At 38.8% G+C, this 21,928-nt stretch overlaps 1 protein-coding gene across 1 annotated transcript; it reads right to left on the bottom strand.

Annotated features, from left to right (window-relative positions):
* Window positions 1-367: 367 nt before the first annotated feature.
* On the bottom strand, window positions 368-21,315 carry LOC134677181 (protein ERGIC-53). The gene is made up of 12 exons (XM_063535624.1): window positions 21,104-21,315; window positions 14,202-14,356; window positions 12,419-12,591; window positions 11,294-11,409; window positions 11,003-11,167; window positions 9,259-9,371; window positions 8,413-8,541; window positions 6,866-6,964; window positions 6,227-6,318; window positions 5,285-5,428; window positions 4,222-4,347; window positions 368-3,316 (listed from the first exon to the last, which is right to left on the bottom strand). Exons 1-12 carry the CDS (start codon window positions 21,261-21,263, stop codon window positions 3,280-3,282), a joined length of 1,509 nt encoding a protein of 502 aa, XP_063391694.1. The 5' UTR covers window positions 21,264-21,315; the 3' UTR covers window positions 368-3,279.
* Window positions 21,316-21,928: the final 613 nt, after the last annotated feature.

The raw sequence follows: 21,928 nt of genomic DNA, 5'->3' as shown, positions 1-21,928 counted from the left end.
ATGTTATATTTTATTTTAATTTGTGGAAAACTCTTCCGGGCTTACAGCAATACGCAATGCCATTACGTACATATACATATATATACACTGCTTTATAGTATAAGGTCTCTAATGTGTTCAGGAATCGCATGTGACGACCGCTATTGCGGCACTTGATCACACATTCAATAAAACGGCATCTCGCCTGATACTCGAAAAGAGGTTAAATTAAATTTAGGTTTATTATAGGTATGTGTAATTGTGTAGATACTGTAGATAAATTATTACCAAGATATGTTATTTTCTGTAATAAATACAAAAATGTTTCGGAAGAAATACACTTTTTGTGTCCACTGAAAAGCTTGTTAAAAATAAATAAAACACATAATATTTGGCACATTTTTATTGTTGAACAATAAACAATGTATTTTTTTATTACAATTTTATTCTCTTTCTAGTAAATTCGATACCAGAAGTTGCGAGTGCAAACGAGAACCTTCAAGACAAAGTGGAGAATTCTCGAGACGACTCGAGAAATTTCTAGAACTAAAGAACTCAAATGGTAACTCAAAATAAATAAAAACCGAAGAATATATGACAACTAGTTTGTGATTGAAAAATAATATTATAAGTTTTATGCCCTACATTTGATTTTATGCCCTAACTGTCTGCTATTGCAGAAAATCAAATGTAGTACTATCTTTCAATCGCAAACTACAAGAGTATACCTAAGGTGTAACAAAAATAATTTAAAAAAATCTAACATTCTCGAACTTATTAAGAGATAAATTGGGCTACATATTTAACTACGTATCTTTCTAATGACAAACTTCATTAATTCTTAAGAAAAGTCGAGAACGCCCGAGAATTATCTCTAAAATACCCCGAGTCGGCACGAGAATCCTCCTTAACAACCAAGTAGAATAAATGCCAACCAAGTCTTCATTTATCTAAAAAAATACAACCTCACTTAAGTTTCGGAGTCCAATAAAATTTCGTAGAAAAACAAATGAGAAAAATAAAACTATTACAGGACACAAAAATATAAATATTATTTACAAATTATTTATTTCTTACTCTCGAGACGTGGTAAAAAATGAACTTCTACGTTATGTTATAAGTCGAATAGTCAATGTAATGACAATGTCATAAATAGATGACTTCGTATACAGGGTGTTACTGACCATGGGGCTTTAAATACAGGGCTCGATTCTACTCGCTAAACTGAGCTACTTTTATTATGGCAGCAACCCCGAAATCACGAAAACAATTTTTACTTTTTCATACATTTTGGCTGATCAGATGTCGAAGTTTTCTATGGAAATGCAAAAAAAAGTTCCCCGATTTTAGGGTTGGTCCCATAGTAAAAGTAGCTCAGTTTAGCGAGTAAAATCAAGCCCTGGAATTAAAGCCCCTTGGTCAGACAGTATGTACTGTATACATAATACTTTTGAGTTTGACTAAAAATTACAGCATATGTAATATATTAAGCGGTAACTCCGGTTGTCAAAAGTTGACGTTTAACAATCCAGTTCCTGCAAAAAATATGGCGACGTACAGCGCCATCTAGTTAAACTGACAATTTTTACACGCTTTTCACTTACTCTAGCCGAAAAAGTTCATAATTTCACCTCGTTACGATCATTTGTATTTAGTCGATTCACAAGATCTGGCACGAATCGAGTGAATGATAATATCCATGTGTGTGTGTGTATCACATTAACCAATAAAATGGTGGCTCTGACTGTATCCCGATACACACTCATATAATGAAAGTTTCGTTCATTCCATTCGTGCCAGCTTTTGTGAATCAACCTGTATACTTTCATGTATCTCCATTGTCATTACATTGACAAGACCGGGCCCGCACCCGCTCGTAACATAATATTGTGATATCTAAAATCGTTCCTGTTTAAAACTTCTTATAAATAGGTACAGTCAGCCAACACTTAGTTTAGCACTTCTGCATACATTTTTATGTCTACTAAGCTAGTAGTTGTGCTGAGTGTAGTGTGTGTAGTGATTCCCGGTTATGTATGAGTTAAAAAAATTTGAATGCCATTATTATTAAATCTAAAATCGAAGCCATGGTTCCTAAATAAAATATTTACGTTAAAATGTAAAATTCAAGTAATAAAAATAGGTACTTCCTAAGAACAGATTTCGCTATCTCTCATAGTTTCTGACTTGTCCATATTGACCCATTTGGATTGATCACCCTGTATACTTACATAGAAAATAGTATAGAAACCGAAGTTATAATTATTTGAGTCCGACATTAATGTATGTCATAATCTCATTAAGAGTATTGGCGCCATAGTGTAAGAATCTTAGTGGACAAGACTTTTATAATATTTATAATAATTTAAAAACCTAATGAATATAGGAAACACTACATACGGATATTTGTGTAAATATGTATGTATATGCACATCAAAATTGCCTATGTCCAAAAAAATTACACAATTTCGGAAAAAGTGTCAAATTGTTGTACTTTGAGGTCTTAGGTAATTCTAATATGCTTTAATACATTTGTTGAGAGTACATGTACACAGATGAAGAACTCAAAAACATCTGAACATTTAGGGTATCATTCTGAATCCCTAACAACGTTTGTCCTAAAGTCACTTGCTCTAACTGGTTTGTCCTAATGGGCACATGCCCTAACGATCAATTGTCATAACGATTATTTTCCATAATGTAAGGTTCTGAAAACTGGTTAGGTTTTAGAACTTGCTGCCCCAAAAGTAGGTTAGGTTAGGGTTAGAACTGCGACCCTCGCAAAAAAGAAAATATGCTTAATAACATTAGGATGAGTAAATAATAATTAGGGAAAACAAAATTAGGGTTTTTAGTGTTAGGACAACTGATCATTATGACAAACAATATTAGGGAATGCAAAAATAGAAGAAAAGACTTTAGGAATTCAGATATAGATCCGAACATTTAGTATGGAGATAGTTTGAGGCCTGGGGAAGGACATATCATCATTATCATTCCACGTAAAGTCGCAGGCAAAAGCTAGTGTTTTAACTGCGATAAATAGAAGTAGGTGACTTATTTCATATAAAAATATAATTTGATTAATATTAGAAATTATTCATGAAAAATCTCTAACATTGTATATGTATTATGTAGATATATTATGTAAGTATTGTGTATGTATTTTTGTAGGCAAATGTGTAGATATTTTAGAGATCTTCGCTCTTACACATATGAGTATTAATTGTTAATTTATTACAATTTGTTATATCGATATATGGTGAGGGGGTGCGGGAGGGGAGGGGGTACGGAACTACCTTAGAAGAATTTCTTCGCTTGAGCTTCTTTTCTTTCTCTGAAAAAGATTTAAAAAAAGTTGTAATATAATGATCTCAGGTTTATATTATATTATTATTTGTAAACGTAATACCAAAAATGATTGCCGGAAATAAGTCTGTTTTTTTACTTTTTGGTACGAGTCCAGAATAATAGGGTAGAAGCAGGCGTGGCTCACTCCGCGATTTCGTCGCTTTGCTACAGGTAGCTAAAAGTACATCCGTTCGACCCCAATTTTGGGGTTTGCCATAAGCCGCGCGTGGCGCTGTCGCCACATAGCGGCCATATCTGTGCTGATCGTGACAGACGCGTTTTGTTAGAGAGTGAGTCTTCTGTACCTAGTACTATTATAATATAATAGTAACCGCTTTGACTGTTGAAAAAAATTGATTTGACTAGACTAGACAGTTCTATCTTCTACCACAGAATAAATTTATATAATATTATTATTTATTCTGTGGTAGAAGATAGAACTGTCTAGTCATAGTCAAATCAATTTTTTTCAACAGTCAAAACGGTTAGCCGTTATGGAATTCAGACGTCACGGTCAAGTTACTCACTCTTTATAGTTATGTCAGATTTATTATATTATATTAAATATAATTGTGATTTTTTTTTGTGTTTTGTATGTAATTCGACATTAAGAGACCATATACATCTCTTAGTAATTGTAATAGGTACGTTAGATCGAATTGTTAGTTTTATTTTATAAAATTGTTGATGTTATTATTTTTTGCTTGTAATAAATTCAATGTTGACATGTAAAAGTGCCCGTGTGGCCTATTTGCTGAATAAATGTTTATGTCTGAAAATAACTGCGGTCTAGGTTAATGTAACATTTTTCTGGTGCTTTTGTGAATGGTATGATATTGATATAATGTATTTTACATACAGGCAACAGCCCTATCATTGTCCTGTACTTACTTGTAGAGGTTGTAAAGGAACATGACGACGAGTTGTGACGTCACCACCATTATTAGGGCGGTGAGCCCCACGCAGCTCGGCGTCGGACACGCCGTCTGCGCCGCCGCGTGCGCCGGCGACGATATCCTGCAACGGAAGACACAACATTGCTGAACAAATTAGGTTTGGTTTACTTTTGAAGTGAAAACTTCTTTAGCGGCGTTGAGCACTTTTTGAGGTGGGGAAAAAATGATAAACTCGAGACAGCGTAACGGGTAACGCGTAACGCGCTGATGTCATGTGTGACGGACAATGTTATTCACTAATCCAGTCAGACTTTTATATTAAGCAATAAAGCTCAATGTTCTAATCTTGTACGAGCTGAAATACGAGGATCTCACAGTTATATTCTAACTTTATATCACTCCGATACAATTCATTAAAGCTACATCTTGATGAAATCGCTAATAAAAGTGAACTCTATAGTACTGGTGAATAAAACTCAAAATATCATGACCAAATATATTTAGACGCGAGGTCTGCAAGGTAACTTTACAATTTCTATTCGAATTATAAACAACTAACGCTACAAATTTAAGCTCACTGGCCAGCAATTTCGGAACTAAAGTGTTTCAATAGAAAGGAGTATGGGTCAATTATACATAGTGCTGCAGACATTTTGGACTAGTCATTGAGTTTTCACTTCTGTCGGCACTCCCGGAGTGCAACCCGTTGTTTTTTCTTTAAGATTAGTCTAAAGCTTTTGACTACGTTGATCATTAAGAATACTTTTAAAAACTGCAATTATCCGTATTGGTCACAAACTATACAAAGTATAACGGTATATTAAATAATCTAGATCTGCCATATAACCAGAAAATAGTATATTTCCAGTAGTTAACGTAGAACAAAGGAGACGTAGGGTTGAACTTGGGATGCCCCAAGGAAGTGGTTTGGGACCTTCATTATTTATTCTTTTTTAAAATGCACAAGAATAAAAACTTAACATACAAAGGCACACTTAATGCAATGAGGCGTTCTACCAGCCAACCATAGAAAGCATCGTTTCAGTAAGTATACATACCTCTGTGCGACTCCATTGACAGTCTGTTGCACTTGTTGGAGACTGTCTCTCATTTCTGACAGGAACTGCGGGTTGATGGCTGTCCCGCCGCCGCCGGCGGCCGCGATCCCGTCCGCCTTGCGGGACACTTCGATTATGAACCCTCTGGCGAATAAATAAGGTTCATATTAATAAATGACAAATTATGAAATATTATAGGCCATTATTTCACAAATTGGCTAAATTAAGTCCCACAGTCATTTGATATTTATTGAAATCTCATTAATTAAGTAATCTCAATAAGGCTTGGTACTTAGACAACACAGATATAATATAATAATAAAAATATTTATAAACAAATAAATAGAACTCGGGCTTATCACACAAATAATATAGAAAGATATATGAGGAAAAATATATTCAAAAGTTGACATAATAGAGTGTGACAAGTGGCTCAAAAAGTGGAATCCTGAGCCACCATTCATTTTCCTTTCAAACTTTAAACAAATCCGTATTCAAGTACTAGGAAAATACTAGAATGAAGTTCAGATGTAATAAAGAATGTTCAGTACAGCCTGGCAAAAAAGATTAGAAATTAAAAAGTGGCAACACTGTAGTGTCGTCCCTTTCAAATCAATTTATATGTCGACGGCCGATCGTAAGATCAGGCATATCGTAATGTTCCTGTGTATTGTTTTGAGGATAGTCACATTAAACCAATATATAGGTAAGATAGTTTCGTTAGGTTGCTTCAGATGCCCGAAGGGCAAACTGCCCAGAAATAGGAGCTCCGTCGAGTCAGGGAATGAGTCAAAGATTTTCACGTTTCACGATATGCCTAGGAATTTCACGATATGCCTAATCTTACGATCGGCCGCCGACAGAATAAGAGAACGGGACGACACTAGAGTGTTGTCACTTTTTAATGTGTACTCTTTTTTGGCAAGCTGTCTGTGTACTGACTTGAGCTCCGCGATGGTGTTGATGATGATCTGGTTGTTGGCGACCAGCGCGTCCCAGTCGTGGCGCGCCACCGGCAGACCGCCCATCTGCATCTGTCACACAATCAATATATAATTATAAATAAGTCAGCCTATTCGCATAAGAAACACCACGCTGCGCTCTAAAACCCGCATTGCTGACTCTTCTTCATCGCGTTGTCCCGGCATTTTGCCACGGCTCATGGGAGCCTGGGTTCCGCTTGATAACTAATCCCATGATTTGACGTAGGCACTAGTTTTTACGAAAGCGACTGCCATCTGACCTTCCAACCCAGAGGGTAAACTAGGCCTTATTGGGATTAGTCCGGTTTCCTCACGATGTTTTCCTTCACCGAAAAGCGAATGGCAAATATCAAATGATATTTCGCACATAAGTTCCGAAAAACTCATTGGTACGAGCCGGGATTTGAACCCGCGACCTCCGGATTGAAAGTCGGACGTCATCAGGCAGTCACTACGCAGTTTAGGTACATTTGGCCGGCGCACCGCCCGTGCAGGAGTACGGCAGTGGGCTGCCGCTCGGCTCGCACGATAGTCGTGTGAACAATAGACAATAGGATTAGCCGTCGGGCTCTATTAGAAATCTACAAACTATACTCACTGGCGCCTGTCCCGGCTGCTGCGCCGCGACGGGCTGGCCCTGCGCATGCGAATACACGGCCGACAGCATCGACAGGGAGTTCATCTGCTTGCCGATCACCTGTTACAGACAAACATTGACGTGTTATTAAGAATCTGTGAGATCTGTGGAGAAATTGGGGGGAGGCCTTTGCCCAGCAGTGGGACACGGAAGGCTCCAAATAATTATTAATAATAATAATGTCATGCCCCGCTGCTGGCGGCACCCCAGGTTAGGTTTTTTATAATGTGTTTATACTTATTTTTTATTGTTTTTTATGTGTTCTTTTATTTTACTTTTATATTCATGTTATAAATGACCTAGCCTAAGAAAAAAAATAAATAAATGGACAATAATAATGTCATATGCTAAGAACTAAGTTTTAGGCAAAAATTTCATTTTTGGTACAAGCTTTTATCGCTGACTGTACTTTTCTTGCGACAGACAACTAATACTCATCGAGACAATTCTAAAAACCTCTAACACAATTAGGTTGCGTTGTTTCATCACAGAGTTCCTATGGCCACCTCCTGTCTCCATCATCAGATCAGCTCGATGGTACCATAATATTGCATTGTCATCCGATTTATACATGCATGCAAAATTTCAGCTCAACCGGAAACCGGGAAGTGGATCAAAAACTTGCAAGGTTTGATTACAGTCCGACAGACAGACAACGGTCAGGTGAAACCTAAAAGCTTGTTAAAGTGACCAAGGCCTCCAGTACCCCAGGCTGGAGATACCGATGGTCAGGCCGAATATCCGGTATCCGGCCAAACAACTATCCGTTGCATCTCTAAAATTATGTTATAGGATGATTGTGTTTGTGTTGTAAGGAGTACTCACCTCGTCGACCTTCTTGTTCAGTTCTCTCAGCACGTCGTGTATCTGTCCTTGTCCCTGGAAGATCTGTCTCCTTGTCGCGCCCCTAGAGACAGACAGAGACGACACAACACTCACCTCGTCGACCTTCTTGTTCAGTTCTCTCAGCACGTCGTGGATCTGTCCTTGTCCCTGGAAGATCTGTCTCCTTGTCGCGCCCCTAGAGACAGACAGAGACGACACAACACTCACCTCGTCGACCTTCTTGTTCAGTTCTCTCAGCACGTCGTGGATCTGTCCTTGTCCTGGAAGATCTGTCTCCTTGTCGCGCCCCTAGAGACAGACAGAGACGACACAACACTCACCTCGTCGACCTGCTTGATCAGTTCTCTCAGCACGTCGTGGATCTGTCCTTGTCCCTGGAAGATCTGTCTCCTTGTCGCGCCCCTAGAGACAGACAGAGACGACACAACACTCACCTCGTCGACCTTCTTGTTCAGTTCTCTCAGCACGTCGTGGATCTGTCCTTGTCCCTGGAAGATCTGTCTCCTTGTCGCGCCCCTAGAGACAGACAGAGACGACACAACACTCACCTCGTCGACCTTCTTGTTCAGTTCTCTCAGTACGTCGTGGATCTGTCCTTGTCCCTGGAAGATCTGTCTCCTTGTCGCGCCCCTAGAGACAGACAGAGACGACACAACACTCACCTCGTCGACCTTCTTGTTCAGTTCTCTCAGTACGTCGTGGATCTGTCCTTGTCCCTGGAAGATCTGTCTGAGCTCCCGTTGTCCGTCTGACTCGAACCAGTCCTCAAACTCGCCCTCCTTGTCGCGCACCTACAGACAGACAGAGAAGAACAACTGTATTAAATTTGTATGTTGTACTTCTAATGGTTCAATAGATAATTTTATATGCAGAATTTACTTTATAGAGTTCTTGGCTCTTATTTAGTAATAGTGATTCAGTAACTTGAGTGTACCCACAGACAAGACATCCTCCAGACTGAGCATAGTAGCGCTACCCCCTCTGCCACAAACATACGGTAGTTGTACTCCATTTTCGAGTCAAAGTGTCTATGTATGACGTCCGTGTCTTTGAACGGACCAATCACGGCACGGGACTCGCTCACCTGGTCACCCACCCCTGTATTTTTGGCAGGATCGTCTTCATGAAATAATTGCTCTAAACTCCGTCTAGAGGATTCCTACGGCGCGATTCGGAAAGTGAATTCTAGGTACGATATAGTAAAGATATGTGACGTCCCACGGATAAAGGTACCTTATGGCGGTTGGCGCTTACGATTATTAAGGTCGCTCCAATATTATTGCGGCGCTATGCGACGTAAGCGCCAGCCGCCATAAGGTACCTTTTGTCGTGGAACGTCACATAACTTTACTATTTCATATCTAGTGAATCTCTAATTAATTTCCCGAATCGCGGCGCCAGCCGCCATAAGGTACATTTTGCCGTGGAACGTCACATATCTTTACTATTTCATATCAAGTGCATCTCTTATTCATTTCCCGAATCGAGCCGCTAGTGTATGATAGTACCTCATCCGGGTGCTCCTTCCTGTAGTCCTCCTTCTGCTGGTCCAGCTTGCGCTGGTACTCCTGGTACTCCTGCGACAGCTTCTGTTGCTCATCGTTGCTGATTTGCTGCCCGCCTGCAACAATGTCGCTCAAACTTATCATCACAACATAATTCATAATTAGATAACCATTTATTAGCTTGCCACAATACACACATTGACAGAAAAAACAGAAACAATAACAATATCAAACTAAAACTAAAATCAGGAACAAGATGTATCAATAAATGTGCTGTGTGCGTTGCAGCAAAACAAAAGGGTTCTGGCTCAGTAATGCGCTCCACTCTTTCGGGTGAAGCACTGGTAATTCTGCTAGAACCCAGATCACGGTCAATTAGTTTTAAGATTAGAAAATGTGTTACTAACGAAATTGATTCTTTGTTGGTCTTAAATAAATTTAATTTAATTTATAATTGATATCCTGGTCACGGCACCAAAATGTAACGAACTTTTTAATACAAGTCTTGAGTTGAGACTATTTTACGTAAGACCAACCCCAATCGTAAAAAAAATGTAGTCTTCCATACAAAATATCAACACCAGACCAGCGAAAATGGATATAACAGCCAATATTTTGCGATTTTGGGGTTGGTAAGTTGCTAATTTTGTATATTCACCCCGTAAATTATTGCAGGTGACTAAAAAAACAACCTGTATAGTTTTAAATAGTGATTAACCTTTCATGTGCTGGGATTATTTTTTTCTAATACTATTATTACTATATATATACGATTATTATTTTATAATACGAGTACCCGCCTTTAGGTATGTAGCACATATTCTAATACAGATGTAGTGCATAATTGTTTTCCATTGTACTTTCTCGGAAATGTTCGTATTTGTCATGATACTTCTTCAGTCAACGTCAGTACTTTTTGTATGTGAAAATACGATGGAAAATAATTATGAACTACAACTGTATCTTGCTAAAATCCTGGTCACACGCACCAAATATGTAACACATACGATTATTCTACTGACAGTGAAACCCGCTTGAGAAGTTTCTGAAGGGACCAAAAACGCATCTTTACCGAATAAAGTGTGCCAACCGTGAAAAAATGCTTCGCTTTAAAGATTCCTGTAAGGGGGACATGTTGTCCTTTGGCATCGACCCGAACACCTGGGAAACGGAAGCCCTTAAAAGAGCTGAATGGCGTAACCTTTTACATGATAGCATAGCGAAGCATGATGAAGTCTGGCACGATGATTTAAAGCAGAAAAGACTTCGCGTTTCACAGGAACCATCAAGAGATTCGCATTTCACCTGCGATCTTTGTGGTAGGAAGTGTCGTGCTGCGATTGGACTTTACAGCCATGGGAAAAGGTGTGCCGCACCTCCCATCTCCGACGGCGCAGACCTCTTCTTAATAAAGTGTCGCTGTAACAATCATCTATCAAGATGCTGTGGCTAATGATGACCAGTGTGAAACGGTGTATACGCTGGAAATCGTATTAAAGAGATTCTGTTACATATCTCATCTTCTTACCAGCCTGTTGGGTGCTGTGTAGAGAAGTAGTGAGTAGATGTACGACGTGGTGATCGGCCGAGAGGCCGATGTACCCGGTTCTGGGTAGCACATGTTCTAATATCTCCTAAAACCCTGGCCACGGCACCACGATTTGACTCAAACTCATTTCTTCTACTTGTATAATGTATATGTACTTGTATTGTTAATTTCTCTGAAATAAATATCTCATCTTCTTACCAGCCTGTTGCGTGCTGTGTAGAGAAGTAGTGAGTAGATGTACGACGTCGTGGTCGTCGGCCAGGCCTCCCGTGGCGGCCGAGAGGCCGAAGTACCCGCCTCGGGGCAGCACGACGTTCTCGGCGCGGAAGCACAGCTCGTAGTCCGCCTCGTTGTTTGTCATGCCTGCACAAAATGATACAATTTAATCGTATTTTAATATTTATTTTAACTAAGGTAACTACCGTTGTGGAAGTCGACATCATATATGCTCGTCTTGTCTCCCGCATAGTGTGTGAGGGAGATAGTTACCGTTGTGGAAGTGCACAGTTAATGTGTTCTGGTAGTACTCGATGCGCGCGCGCGTAGGGAATGGCTTGTTCCTGAAGTCACGGAGACAGCCCGATAACATCTGCATGGAGCCGTCACTGTAACATAACAAGGTAGTTTAATAAAAACCGGGCAAGTGCGAGTCGGACTCGCGCACGAAGGGTTCCGTACCATAATGAAAAAAAAGCAAAAAAAAAACGGTCACCCATCCAAGTACTGACCCCACCCGACGTTGCTTAACTTCAGTCAAAAATCACGTTTGTTGTATGGGAGCCCCACTTAAATCTTTATTTTATTCTGTTTTTAGTATTTGTTGTTATAGCGGCAACAGAAATACATCATCTGTGAAAATTTCAACTGTCTAGCTATCACGGTTCGTGAGATACAGCCTGGTGACGACGGACGGACGGACGGACAGCAGAGTCTTAGTAATAGGGTCCCGTTTTACCCTTTGGATACGGAACCCTAATAAATTGATCGAAGCGTTACCGAAGGTGTGCGTTTTAGTTTGGTCAGAAAGACTTTTGTATGTCCGGATGGTCAACTCTGCAGGTCGCATTACTCAAATGAAATTTTGTGAGATTCAGTAGTCAGATAGAATTTTTCTGCAGTTTCCTTTATTTGGAAAATGTTCATAAGGGGTCATCCATTAATTACATCACACGTTTAGGGGGAGGGAGGGGGTCAAGAAAATGTGACATATTGTGACATGGGGGAGGGGGGAGACACAAACTTTGTGACGTCACTTTAACTTGATCAGTAACCGAAAATTTATTTAAATTATTTTATTCGCTGTACATTTAAATAACAAGTTTTTAAAACGATAATCGGTTTTATTCGTTTAATTTTCTTTCCTAAGCAGTTTTGGGTTATAAAATTACTAATATTTATATCGTCAAAAATATTTTGATAAATTATTAATAATATTAGGTACTTACTTAATTCGATTTGGCGATTTCGTAGAAAAAATGTGACGTCACACTAGGGGGGAGGGGTTTGCCAAATGTGACCAAGTGTGACAAGGAAGGGGGGAGGGGTCAAAAAACCTAGAAATTCGTGTGACGTAATTAATGGATGACCCCTAATTTGAGAAAATGTGTTAGTCACCTCTTGTGGTCGAAGACCTTGGTGCCGTCGTTGAGCACGGCCATGATGTACGGGTTGTTGTGTTTGTTGTCGTTGTCGAAGCTGTCGAAGATGACCGCCAGCCCGTTCCATCGGTCCGACGAGCCGAACACCTCCCCGGTGTAGTCGCCCCGCGCAGACGTGTACCAGAACGCCTGGACAGAAAGTAATAGTATTATCATACAGAACGGCCACGCACCGCCCCGCCCCGACTAGGGTTGCCATATGGAAGAATGAAATCTCTTCTTCCTCGCGTTATCCCGGCATTTCGCCACGGCTCATGTGAGCCTGGGGTCCACTTGACAACTAATCCCATGAAGCAAGCCCTAAAAAAACCGGACAAGTGCAAGTCGGACTCGCCCACCGTTCCGTACTTTTTAGTATTTGTTGTTACAGCGGCAACAGAAATACATCATCTGTGAAAATTTCAACTGTCTAGCTATCACGGCTCGTGAGATACAGCCTGGTGACAGACGGACGGACGGACGGACAGTGAAGTCTTAGTAATAGGGTCCCGTTTTACCCTTTGGGTGCGGAACCCTAAAAAGAGCTAACAGGGCTCGAGTCTTTTGATCACTAGGTTCAGTCCGACCACCCACGTCTTTATGTGGATTATTGTTACTTCTCAACATGTCTCGTGCCATTACAAGAAGGTAATTCTTATGAGAATGTTATGGACAGACATGTATCACGGGTTACACAAAACCTTAACAATATTAACACTTTAAACTCTCGCGTTTTGTACACATTTTTATTACACAAACGGGTCTCCGGGGTTTCCTGGAGTTAAAATAAATTATTTCAAACCGTGCACGAAATAAAGCACCAGATAATTATTATTAAATTAGATTTTTAAGCACAATTTGTATTAAATAAATCGGATTGAAATATAAAAAGTAGGCGAGTTTACCGTGACGTCACTATATTCGTTTTCATATAAATTCCATATTAGCAAATCGTTTCGACAGTTCTTAAAATGAAGCTGATTTTACTAGTAGGAATGTAGCCTATTACATTGTTTTTACCTTAAATTCCGACGTTTCAGCTGAGTTAATGAAATCATATCGCAGTAGACCCGTTTGTGTAATAAAAATGTAAAACCTTAACAAATTTTACACTTGAACCTTCCTCTAGAATCACTCTATCATCATTGGCCACAGCATCTTTGCAGATGATAGTTGCAGCGACTAAAGAAAGTATTTGGAGGAGGTAGTCTACAGCCTACATCGACTGCGATGACTGTATAGACCAATGGCCGATCGGCACTTCTTGCCGCATTGATCACAGACGTGTCTTGACTCCTGCGGGCGCAGCACGGTTCCATTTTTATCGACTATCACTATGCGCGTCCCTTTCGCACTTACATACTTGTTAGAACGTGACAGGCATGGTGACAAGCGATAAAAAGGCTACCGTGCTAAGCCGCCTGGGGTGGTCCGGCAGCTCTGCGATTTCGTTTCTGCCTGAGTTGGTCCAGCCAGAGCTCGTCATGCTTTGTCATGCTCATGCCTTCCCGCAGTTTACGACGCCACTCCGGTCTCACTCTATAATCTAGAATCACTCTATAGATAGGTGAAAACCGCACGATAATCCGTTCAGTAGTTTTTAGTTTTTATTTTCAGATATAGAAACCTTGTAAACACTAAGACATACTTGTACAGTTTGATAAAAAAGAAGGCGGCCATATATTTTTATATACAATGTTTCCTTCCAACCGTTTTACCCCCGAAAACCTCAAAATCGACTACTACAGTAAAGTACCCACCAGACCGTCAGCACCGATACGCCCTCTGCCGGTGACCTTGAACATGACGTCGACCTCCCACCAGTCGAAGTTTACGGGCTGCTTCGTCCAGATGGCACCCTTCTGGCTTCGGAGCGACGGCGCCAGCCGCACGCTTTCGCCTGACGCTATCGCATCTGAAAGGGACAGAGTTTACTGGTTGAGTAGTTTAGTAAGTCAGTAGAGTAATATCTCTGTTTAAAAACCGGTTTTGACGACCGGTCTGGCCTAGTGGGTAGTGACCCTGCCTGCGAAGCCGATGGTCCTGGGTTCGAATCCCAGTAAGGGCATTTATTTGTATGATGATACAGATATTTGTTCCTGAGTCATGGGTGTTTTCTACGTAATTTAAGTATGTATTTGCATATTATACATATCGTTGTCTGAGTACCCACAACACAAGCCTTTTTGAGCTTACTGTGGGACTTAGTCAATCTGTGTAAGAATGTCCTCTAATATTTATTTATTTATTAAACCACGTTTTCAATGTTGCAATTAATTAAAAATAACACAAAGTGCAGAGAATAAGACCCTGAGACCTGAGCATAGCAAGGGTTTGTAACATCAATTAAAAAATATAATATTTTTATTCCCTGTTAGCCATTAGGCCTGTTGACATCTTAGCTGAGCAGTGCAAAAAATAAAATTAAAATCATTTGAGTATAAAATAATAAATAGAAAAAACCTATATTGATAGTGTAAATACTTATAGCACATATTTAAGTTCTTATTATCATGTAGTAAGGTCTAAAATTCAGTAAAAAAAGAGATAACTAAGCAAGTATTCAATCTTTATAACCTTTATCGATGTAATCATTTTACAATGTGTGACTAATCGTGGCCATAAATGAAATGAAGGCTACTCCCGAAACATGGGACTGTGAAATATGTTGACATCCTGATTTAAACTTTATTGTCATTGAGATACGGTTTCAAATACATTTAGTTTAATACGAGTGTACAGTAAAGATAGTATGAAGCACATGCTTACTTAATTTTTATTAGTGTCATTTACATAATCAATCAAATATTGTAAATTTTCTTGCTTTTTTTTTGCAAGCATTAATTTGAAAACTTGTGACATTAGACTTTAAGTAGTTTAAGTATATCGTTATATTCTTAATTATCAAAAAATGAATGATGTTTCATTCGAATATAATATATGTAACATGACCTATAGTGAGATATAAAATAGTAAAAATTTCATAAAATGGAACTAAAAATTCTCCATGCTAAATTGTTGCCGTGAGAGCTTCGTTAACTGTATTTAATGAGGACACGCCAAAGTGCTGTGATGGCGTAAAATGCGCGTCGATTTTGCTGTCAGGCCTCAATTGCCATTTACATATTTCACATGCTGTATGCTTACAAAGAAAATTGCACTTTGATTTTAATCAATAAAGCTTATTTAGCAACGGCATCACAGTTTTAATAAGCTATTAAGAAATGCATGTTTGGACAATGTTCAATTTAGTTTGATTACTTTCTGTGCAGTTTTTTCTTATATGCTTGGCCAAAATGCGTAATTTTTTATGATAATTAACTTTGCATGCATTGTGTAGACTGCTCAAGGTTTTTTTATACCATGATGGTGGCAAACAAGCACTTGATGTAAAGCAGACACTGTAGCCTACTGACTCTTGCAACTCTAGTGGAGTTCTGAAAGTGCACTAAATACGGAAATAGACTTGAGAATTACAAAAGATTTTGAAGTATTTGGCATTTGAGTTTGTTGAATAATTATTTATTTAACTAAGATTCAAAACTTTTTGCCAAATGAATCATTTAAATAAATATTATAGGACAATTTTTACTTAGATCAACCTAGTCCCACAGTCAGCTCAATAAGGCTTGTGTCGTGGGTACCAGACGACGATATATATAATATACAAATACATATATATACTTATATACATAGAAAATATCCATAGCTCAGGAACAAATATTTGTGATGAACACACAAATAAATGCTCTATCCAGGATGCAAACCTGGGACCTCCTGCTTCGTAGTCAGGGTCACTACCGACTAGGCTAGGAGGCTGTTTGATGATTTTGTCTGTCATTAAAGGGTTTAGCATCATTGTTTCATTAAACTCAACTTTAGTATCTTAGTTCTTACGTTACTCCAACTACATATAAAACTCATGGATAACCCACTTTTACAGGCCACATTGTTTTAAATTACGAAATTATGAACTTGCGAAGAAAATCAATTACTCATGGTTGGCTGCTATAGATGTTTGAAATAAAAAATTTTAGTTAAACAATGTTCAGGTACAGATATGAAGTTTTGCATTAACCCTAGAACGCCATGCCTATTATGATGATGCTCTCCTGACCAATTTCGGCCACAGGGACTGTGTGCTCTGGAGTAGGCAATTTTTAACTCGTGTTATTAGAGTGTAGCTGATCCACTCTCTGGTGCGCCCTTAAGTGCCTCACGTACCCTACCTTCTTGCTAAATACTCGAGCGCATTTTGGGTACGTCAGCTCACCACCTATATAGTTGTAGGGAATTGAGGTTGGCGGCCGAGCCCCCCTTACCGCATACGAAGCCATATATGGCGGATGTGATATTTAACGGCCGCCGTAAATTTATAGGCCGCCATTAAGTAATTTTGAAATATTTGAAAGAACAATGGAATCTGTCCTACTTAAACTATCACCTTCTAGTAAGAAATTACTTATATGCGGCGACTTTAATATAAATATTTTGGAACATTCAACAATGTCTTGTAGATTGTTGAATCTTTTCAAATCGTTTAATCTCAACCACATGTTTATGGAGCCTACTAGAGTGACTGCTACTAGTGCCACCTGTATAGATAATATTTTCAGTGATATTTTTCCTATTACTAAAAAAGTTATCAGCAATTTAGAATCAGACCACTTAGGCCAATTAATGGTATTTGAGGCCTTAAGGAAAAATACATTGAGAAAACAAATTACTTTTGTACCAGTAACCTCGGACCGCGTGGAAAGAATGAAGCAAAGTCTAGTTCAGGCGCTACCCTTTTTGTCTTCCGATATGAGTCCTAATAGTATGTATAATTCATTCTTTCACACTTTTATGGAACATTATAACGCGATATTTACTTCAAAATCGGTCGTAGTTAGTGGTGCATCTGTTTTTAGTGAGTGGGCTACTGCGGACTTACATCAACGGAGACGTGAACTGTATGCTTTGTATGAGGAACGGCGGTTTAATACGAGTGATGAATTTAAAGAACATGTCAAGGAATATTCGAAGAAGTTTAAAATAGATTGTCATATAGCTAAGCGGAATTATCTAAGTCAGAAAATTAAAAATAGTCCGGACATTATTAAAGCAACTTGGAAAGTTATTAATGTGGAGACTGGTCGCTCGAAACACACAATGAAAGAACTGAAACTAAATATTGATGACAAAATTATAGATTCCAATTTAGAAGTAGCTACTGAATTTGAAAAATTTTTCACCGAGGTACCAGTATCCACAACTAAGGATTTAAATTCATCACCCTCATCTGCTGTTACATTATTAAAAGATAACGCTCCAGAGTGTTGTAGAGACCTTCATTTTGAACATGTTTGTACCTCAGATGTAATAAAGGCGTTTAAATCAATTAATGTCAAAAAAACGAATGACCTCTGGGGAGTCTCTGTCCATGCTGTCAAATCCTTAGTAGAAATTGTAGCGCCTGACTTGGTAGTTATATTTAACAACAGTGTCGATTGCGGCGAGTTTCCTGATTTAATGAAACATAGTAAAATAACTCCTTTGTTTAAATCTGGTAGCAGCTCTGACCCCACTAACTTTAGACCGATATCTGTGCTACCAACATTCAGCAAGATTTTTGAAAAATTAGTTCTTTCACAATTAGTACGACATTTTAACGGCAATAATTTAATGCATAATAAGCAGTTTGGTTTCACACGGGGTCGCTCAACAACCGATGCTGGTGTTGAGCTAATTAAGCATATTTTCGATGCCTGGGAGGAGTCACGAGATGCTTTAGGTGTCTTCTGTGATTTGTCTAAGGCGTTCGACTGCGTTTGTCATGAAACATTGATCAGGAAACTACACTATTATGGAGTTAGAGGATCGGCACTGAATTTACTTAAGTCCTACTTAAATGGTAGAATACAAAGGGTCGATGTGAGTGGACAGCGATCACCGGGGTCATTGGTCTCTATGGGTGTACCACAGGGGTCAATATTGGGGCCTTTCCTGTTCCTTATCTACATAAATGACTTGCCATTCCTTGTAAAGACCCACCATGACATAGTATTGTTTGCAGACGACACCTCACTTATTTTCAAAGTCAAACGACAGCAACAAGCGTACAATGATGTAAACGATGCTATTTCAAAGGTTTACTACCTTTGGTTCAATGTTAATAATTTATTGTTAAATGAGAAAAAGACTAAATGTATTCAGTTTGTCACTAGTAGTAACGTAAGGCATGTGCAAACAAGTGTCATTGTGAAGGATGAGGAATTGGAATTAGTTGATAGTACAGTTTTTCTTGGTATAACTTTAGATTCTAAACTTCAGTGGGGTCCCCATATTGCTACTCTTTCGAGTAGACTGAGTTCTGCAGCTTTTGCAGTGAGCAAAATCCGTCAGTTAACTGATGTGAAAACAGCTCGATTAGTATATTTTAGTTACTTCCATAGCATTATGGCATATGGTATTTTACTGTGGGGCGGTGCTTCAGAGATAAATACCATTTTTGTTCTGCAGAAGCGGGCTATTCGAGCAATATATAAATTGAACCATAGAGACTCACTTAAGAGATAAATTCAAGGAAATTGACATAATGACAGTGCACTGTCAATATATTTATGAGAATATTCTGTATGTACATAAAAATATTGTTAATTTTAGGAAAAATTGTGACATTCATAATATTAATACTAGAAATAAACATAAGCTCGCAGTGCCCTTCACACGGCTCCATAAAATTAAAAAATCATTCATGGGTAATTGTGTAAGATTTTATAATAAACTTCCAAACCATATTACTGAATTATCAATTAATAAATTTTAAAATTATGTAAAGCGTAAACTTATTTCTAAAGCTTATTATACCACACAAGACTACATGAGTGATAAAACAACGTGGGATTAATTGTGACTCGAAATAGATAATTCAATGTATGTACTTCTTTGTTAAGTTTTATTGACATTTGTTATTGACATTTAGATTTTATTCTAGAAACATTCTAGACTAGTATTTTTTATACAATTTTTTTTTATGTTTGACGATCTTTTTGTGAAATTCTTAGTATTAAATTTGATCTGTATAATAATCCAATATTACTATGGAATAATATTAACTTCAATAAATTGCTCTCATAATTAGCTTAAGATAATATATTATTATGTAAAACGTTCATAAGTGCTTGTTACTAGGCCTACATGAATAAAGTATTTTTGACTTTTTGACTTTTTTGACTTTAACTGTATTGACAGCTATTAAAGTTCAAATTTCAACAAATATTTTTTATTACATGCAGTAAGGTGTTAACACATTCACCCCCCCCACCCCCCCTCCCACACACATGTGCGTCCACGGTCATACAAGTTTGTTCCTAGGCCACGCCCCCTGGCAGTGAATGTGTTAAGCTCATCTTGTTTTTTGACAAGCTCGCTGCAGCATTTAGTCTTAAAAAATATGTGGTTGTGCATAGGATAAGTATAGTTTGTCAAAAAGGACTGCCTCATTTCAATCATAGACAGAAAGAATCATACTATCTTTGTCTTACACTAGTACTAGCACCTAAAAGAAAAGGATGAGTATAGTTTTCCTGGCCCCTATTTCACCAACGTGACAGGTGCGACAATTCGACAAGTCTCATTGTTGCTGACGTCACAGGCATCCATGGGCTACAGTTATCGCTTACCATCGGGCGGGCCGTATTCCTGTTTGTCACCTCTTCTTTTTCCTCTTCCTCGCGTTATCCCGGCATTCTGCCACGGCTCATGGGAGCCTGGGGTCCGCTTGACAACTAATCCCATGATTTGAAGTAGGCACTAGTTTTACGAAAGCGCCTGCCATCTGACCTTCCAACCCAGAGGGTAAACTAGGCCTTATTGGGATTAGTCCGGTTTCTTCACGATGTTTTCCTTCACCGAAAAGCGACTGGCAAATATCAAATGATATTTCGTACATAAGTTCCGAAAAACTCATTGGTACGAGCCGGGGTTTGAACTCGCGACCTCCAGATTGCAAGTCGCACGCTCTTACCGCTAGGCCACCAGCGCTTCCAAAAAACTTTATTATATCGGCAAAAAACAAATTGGTTTGACCATCTATAAATGCAGTGTCTTCATATGTCATTATTATTGGTTAACAATAATGATAATTATTGATAATTGTAATTAATAATAGTCCATTCTAGCATTTAATCAGAAACAAGAAGTTAAATCATCAAAGTATTCAAATTTAAATGTGAAAGTACAGAAATGTTTGCACATTTTCGCTATGGCTGGTATCTCTCTGGTATGGTTTTGAAACACTGTATATTAAATAAACAAAGTTTTGTACGGAACACTAAAAATGAGCCTCATTTTCATACAAGAAGCGGGTAATTTCACACCCTGCCGCTTTGTCGAGTTGGAAGGCAAAAAACACGATTTTTGACAGTCCGCTATCTCCCTCGCACTTTGCACTGCCCGTATATGACCGTCCTTGTCATCACTGACAGATATTACTGACGTGTCTAACTGATCTGATAACAAGCGTAACAATAAACGAAAAATGTTTATTTAAACGCTTTTGTGACACAAAATATTTAAGTTAAAGCTAGAAATATGATTGGACTACAAGTTACATTCACTTTAAAGGCTAAATGTCGTCATGCACCAGTAAAAAAGATGAGAAAGGTCTAATACTCACTGCCTCCATACTCCCAGAAGGGAACGGATCCATCTTTCTGGGCCAAATAAGGTGGTTTGAATGAGTATTTGTACTCGAATCGTCTATGCACCGTCTGGCTGTTGGCACGCGCTGAGAAGCATAGTAATAACGCACAGAACAATAGTTTTATTGAGTACATTTTCGTCGACCGACCCAGTTCGTGTCACGTCAAAACTGAACCGAGTGAAGTTTGTCGTGACATTGTCAAGAGAACGTGGAAGTACAGTGTTGTCAGAGAAAAAAACCGGCCAAGAGCGAGTCGAACTCGCGCACGAAACGTTCGGTACCTCGGAGTAATTAACAACGGAGACGCCATGTCTAAAATTTTCGGTACAAAATAGTCTGCCGTTTTTTGCGGGGGAGGGGCACATCAAATGTATAGGTACGTCATGTCAGATAAACGTCAGTCCATACATATGGTTGACCATTGGCCGCCTATTTTCGACAGAGGGGAACGCCTGTTAATGGCGGCTCCATTGTTAATTACTCCGAGTTCGGTACCATTACGCAAAAAAATCAGGTTTATTGTATGGGAGCAATCACTTAAATATTTATTTTATTCTGATTTTAGTATTTGTTGTTATATTGGAAACATAAATAAATCATTTGTGAAAATTTCAAGTGTCTGGCTATCACGGTTCATGAGTTACAGCTTGGTGACAGACAGATTGACGGCCATCAGACGGACAGTGGAGTCTTAGTAATAGGGTCCCATTTTACCCATTGTACCCAACGGGAGCCCTAAAAATAGAGTGGTCTAATCTAAAACTGGTTTCAACTGCGAGTCTAATCAAATATAAATTA

This window comes from Cydia fagiglandana, chromosome 25 (genome assembly GCF_963556715.1).
Source record: "Cydia fagiglandana chromosome 25, ilCydFagi1.1, whole genome shotgun sequence".
Classification (NCBI taxonomy): domain Eukaryota; kingdom Metazoa; phylum Arthropoda; class Insecta; order Lepidoptera; family Tortricidae; genus Cydia; species Cydia fagiglandana.
Note: the sequence above shows the minus strand (reverse complement) of the source record. Positions and strands in the feature narration are given on the sequence as shown.

Coding starts and splice junctions, on each gene's coding strand:
- LOC134677181 (XM_063535624.1), bottom strand. CDS start 21,263: ATGTACTCAATAAAACTATTGTTCTGTGCGTTATTACTATGCTTCTCA. Junction 9,372..11,002: donor ACACAGCACGCAACAGGCTG/GTAAGAAGATGA, acceptor ACATTGTTGCAG/GCGGGCAGCAAATCAGCAAC. Junction 6,965..8,412: donor TGAACAAGAAGGTCGACGAG/GTGAGTGTTGTG, acceptor TGTCTGTAACAG/GTGATCGGCAAGCAGATGAA.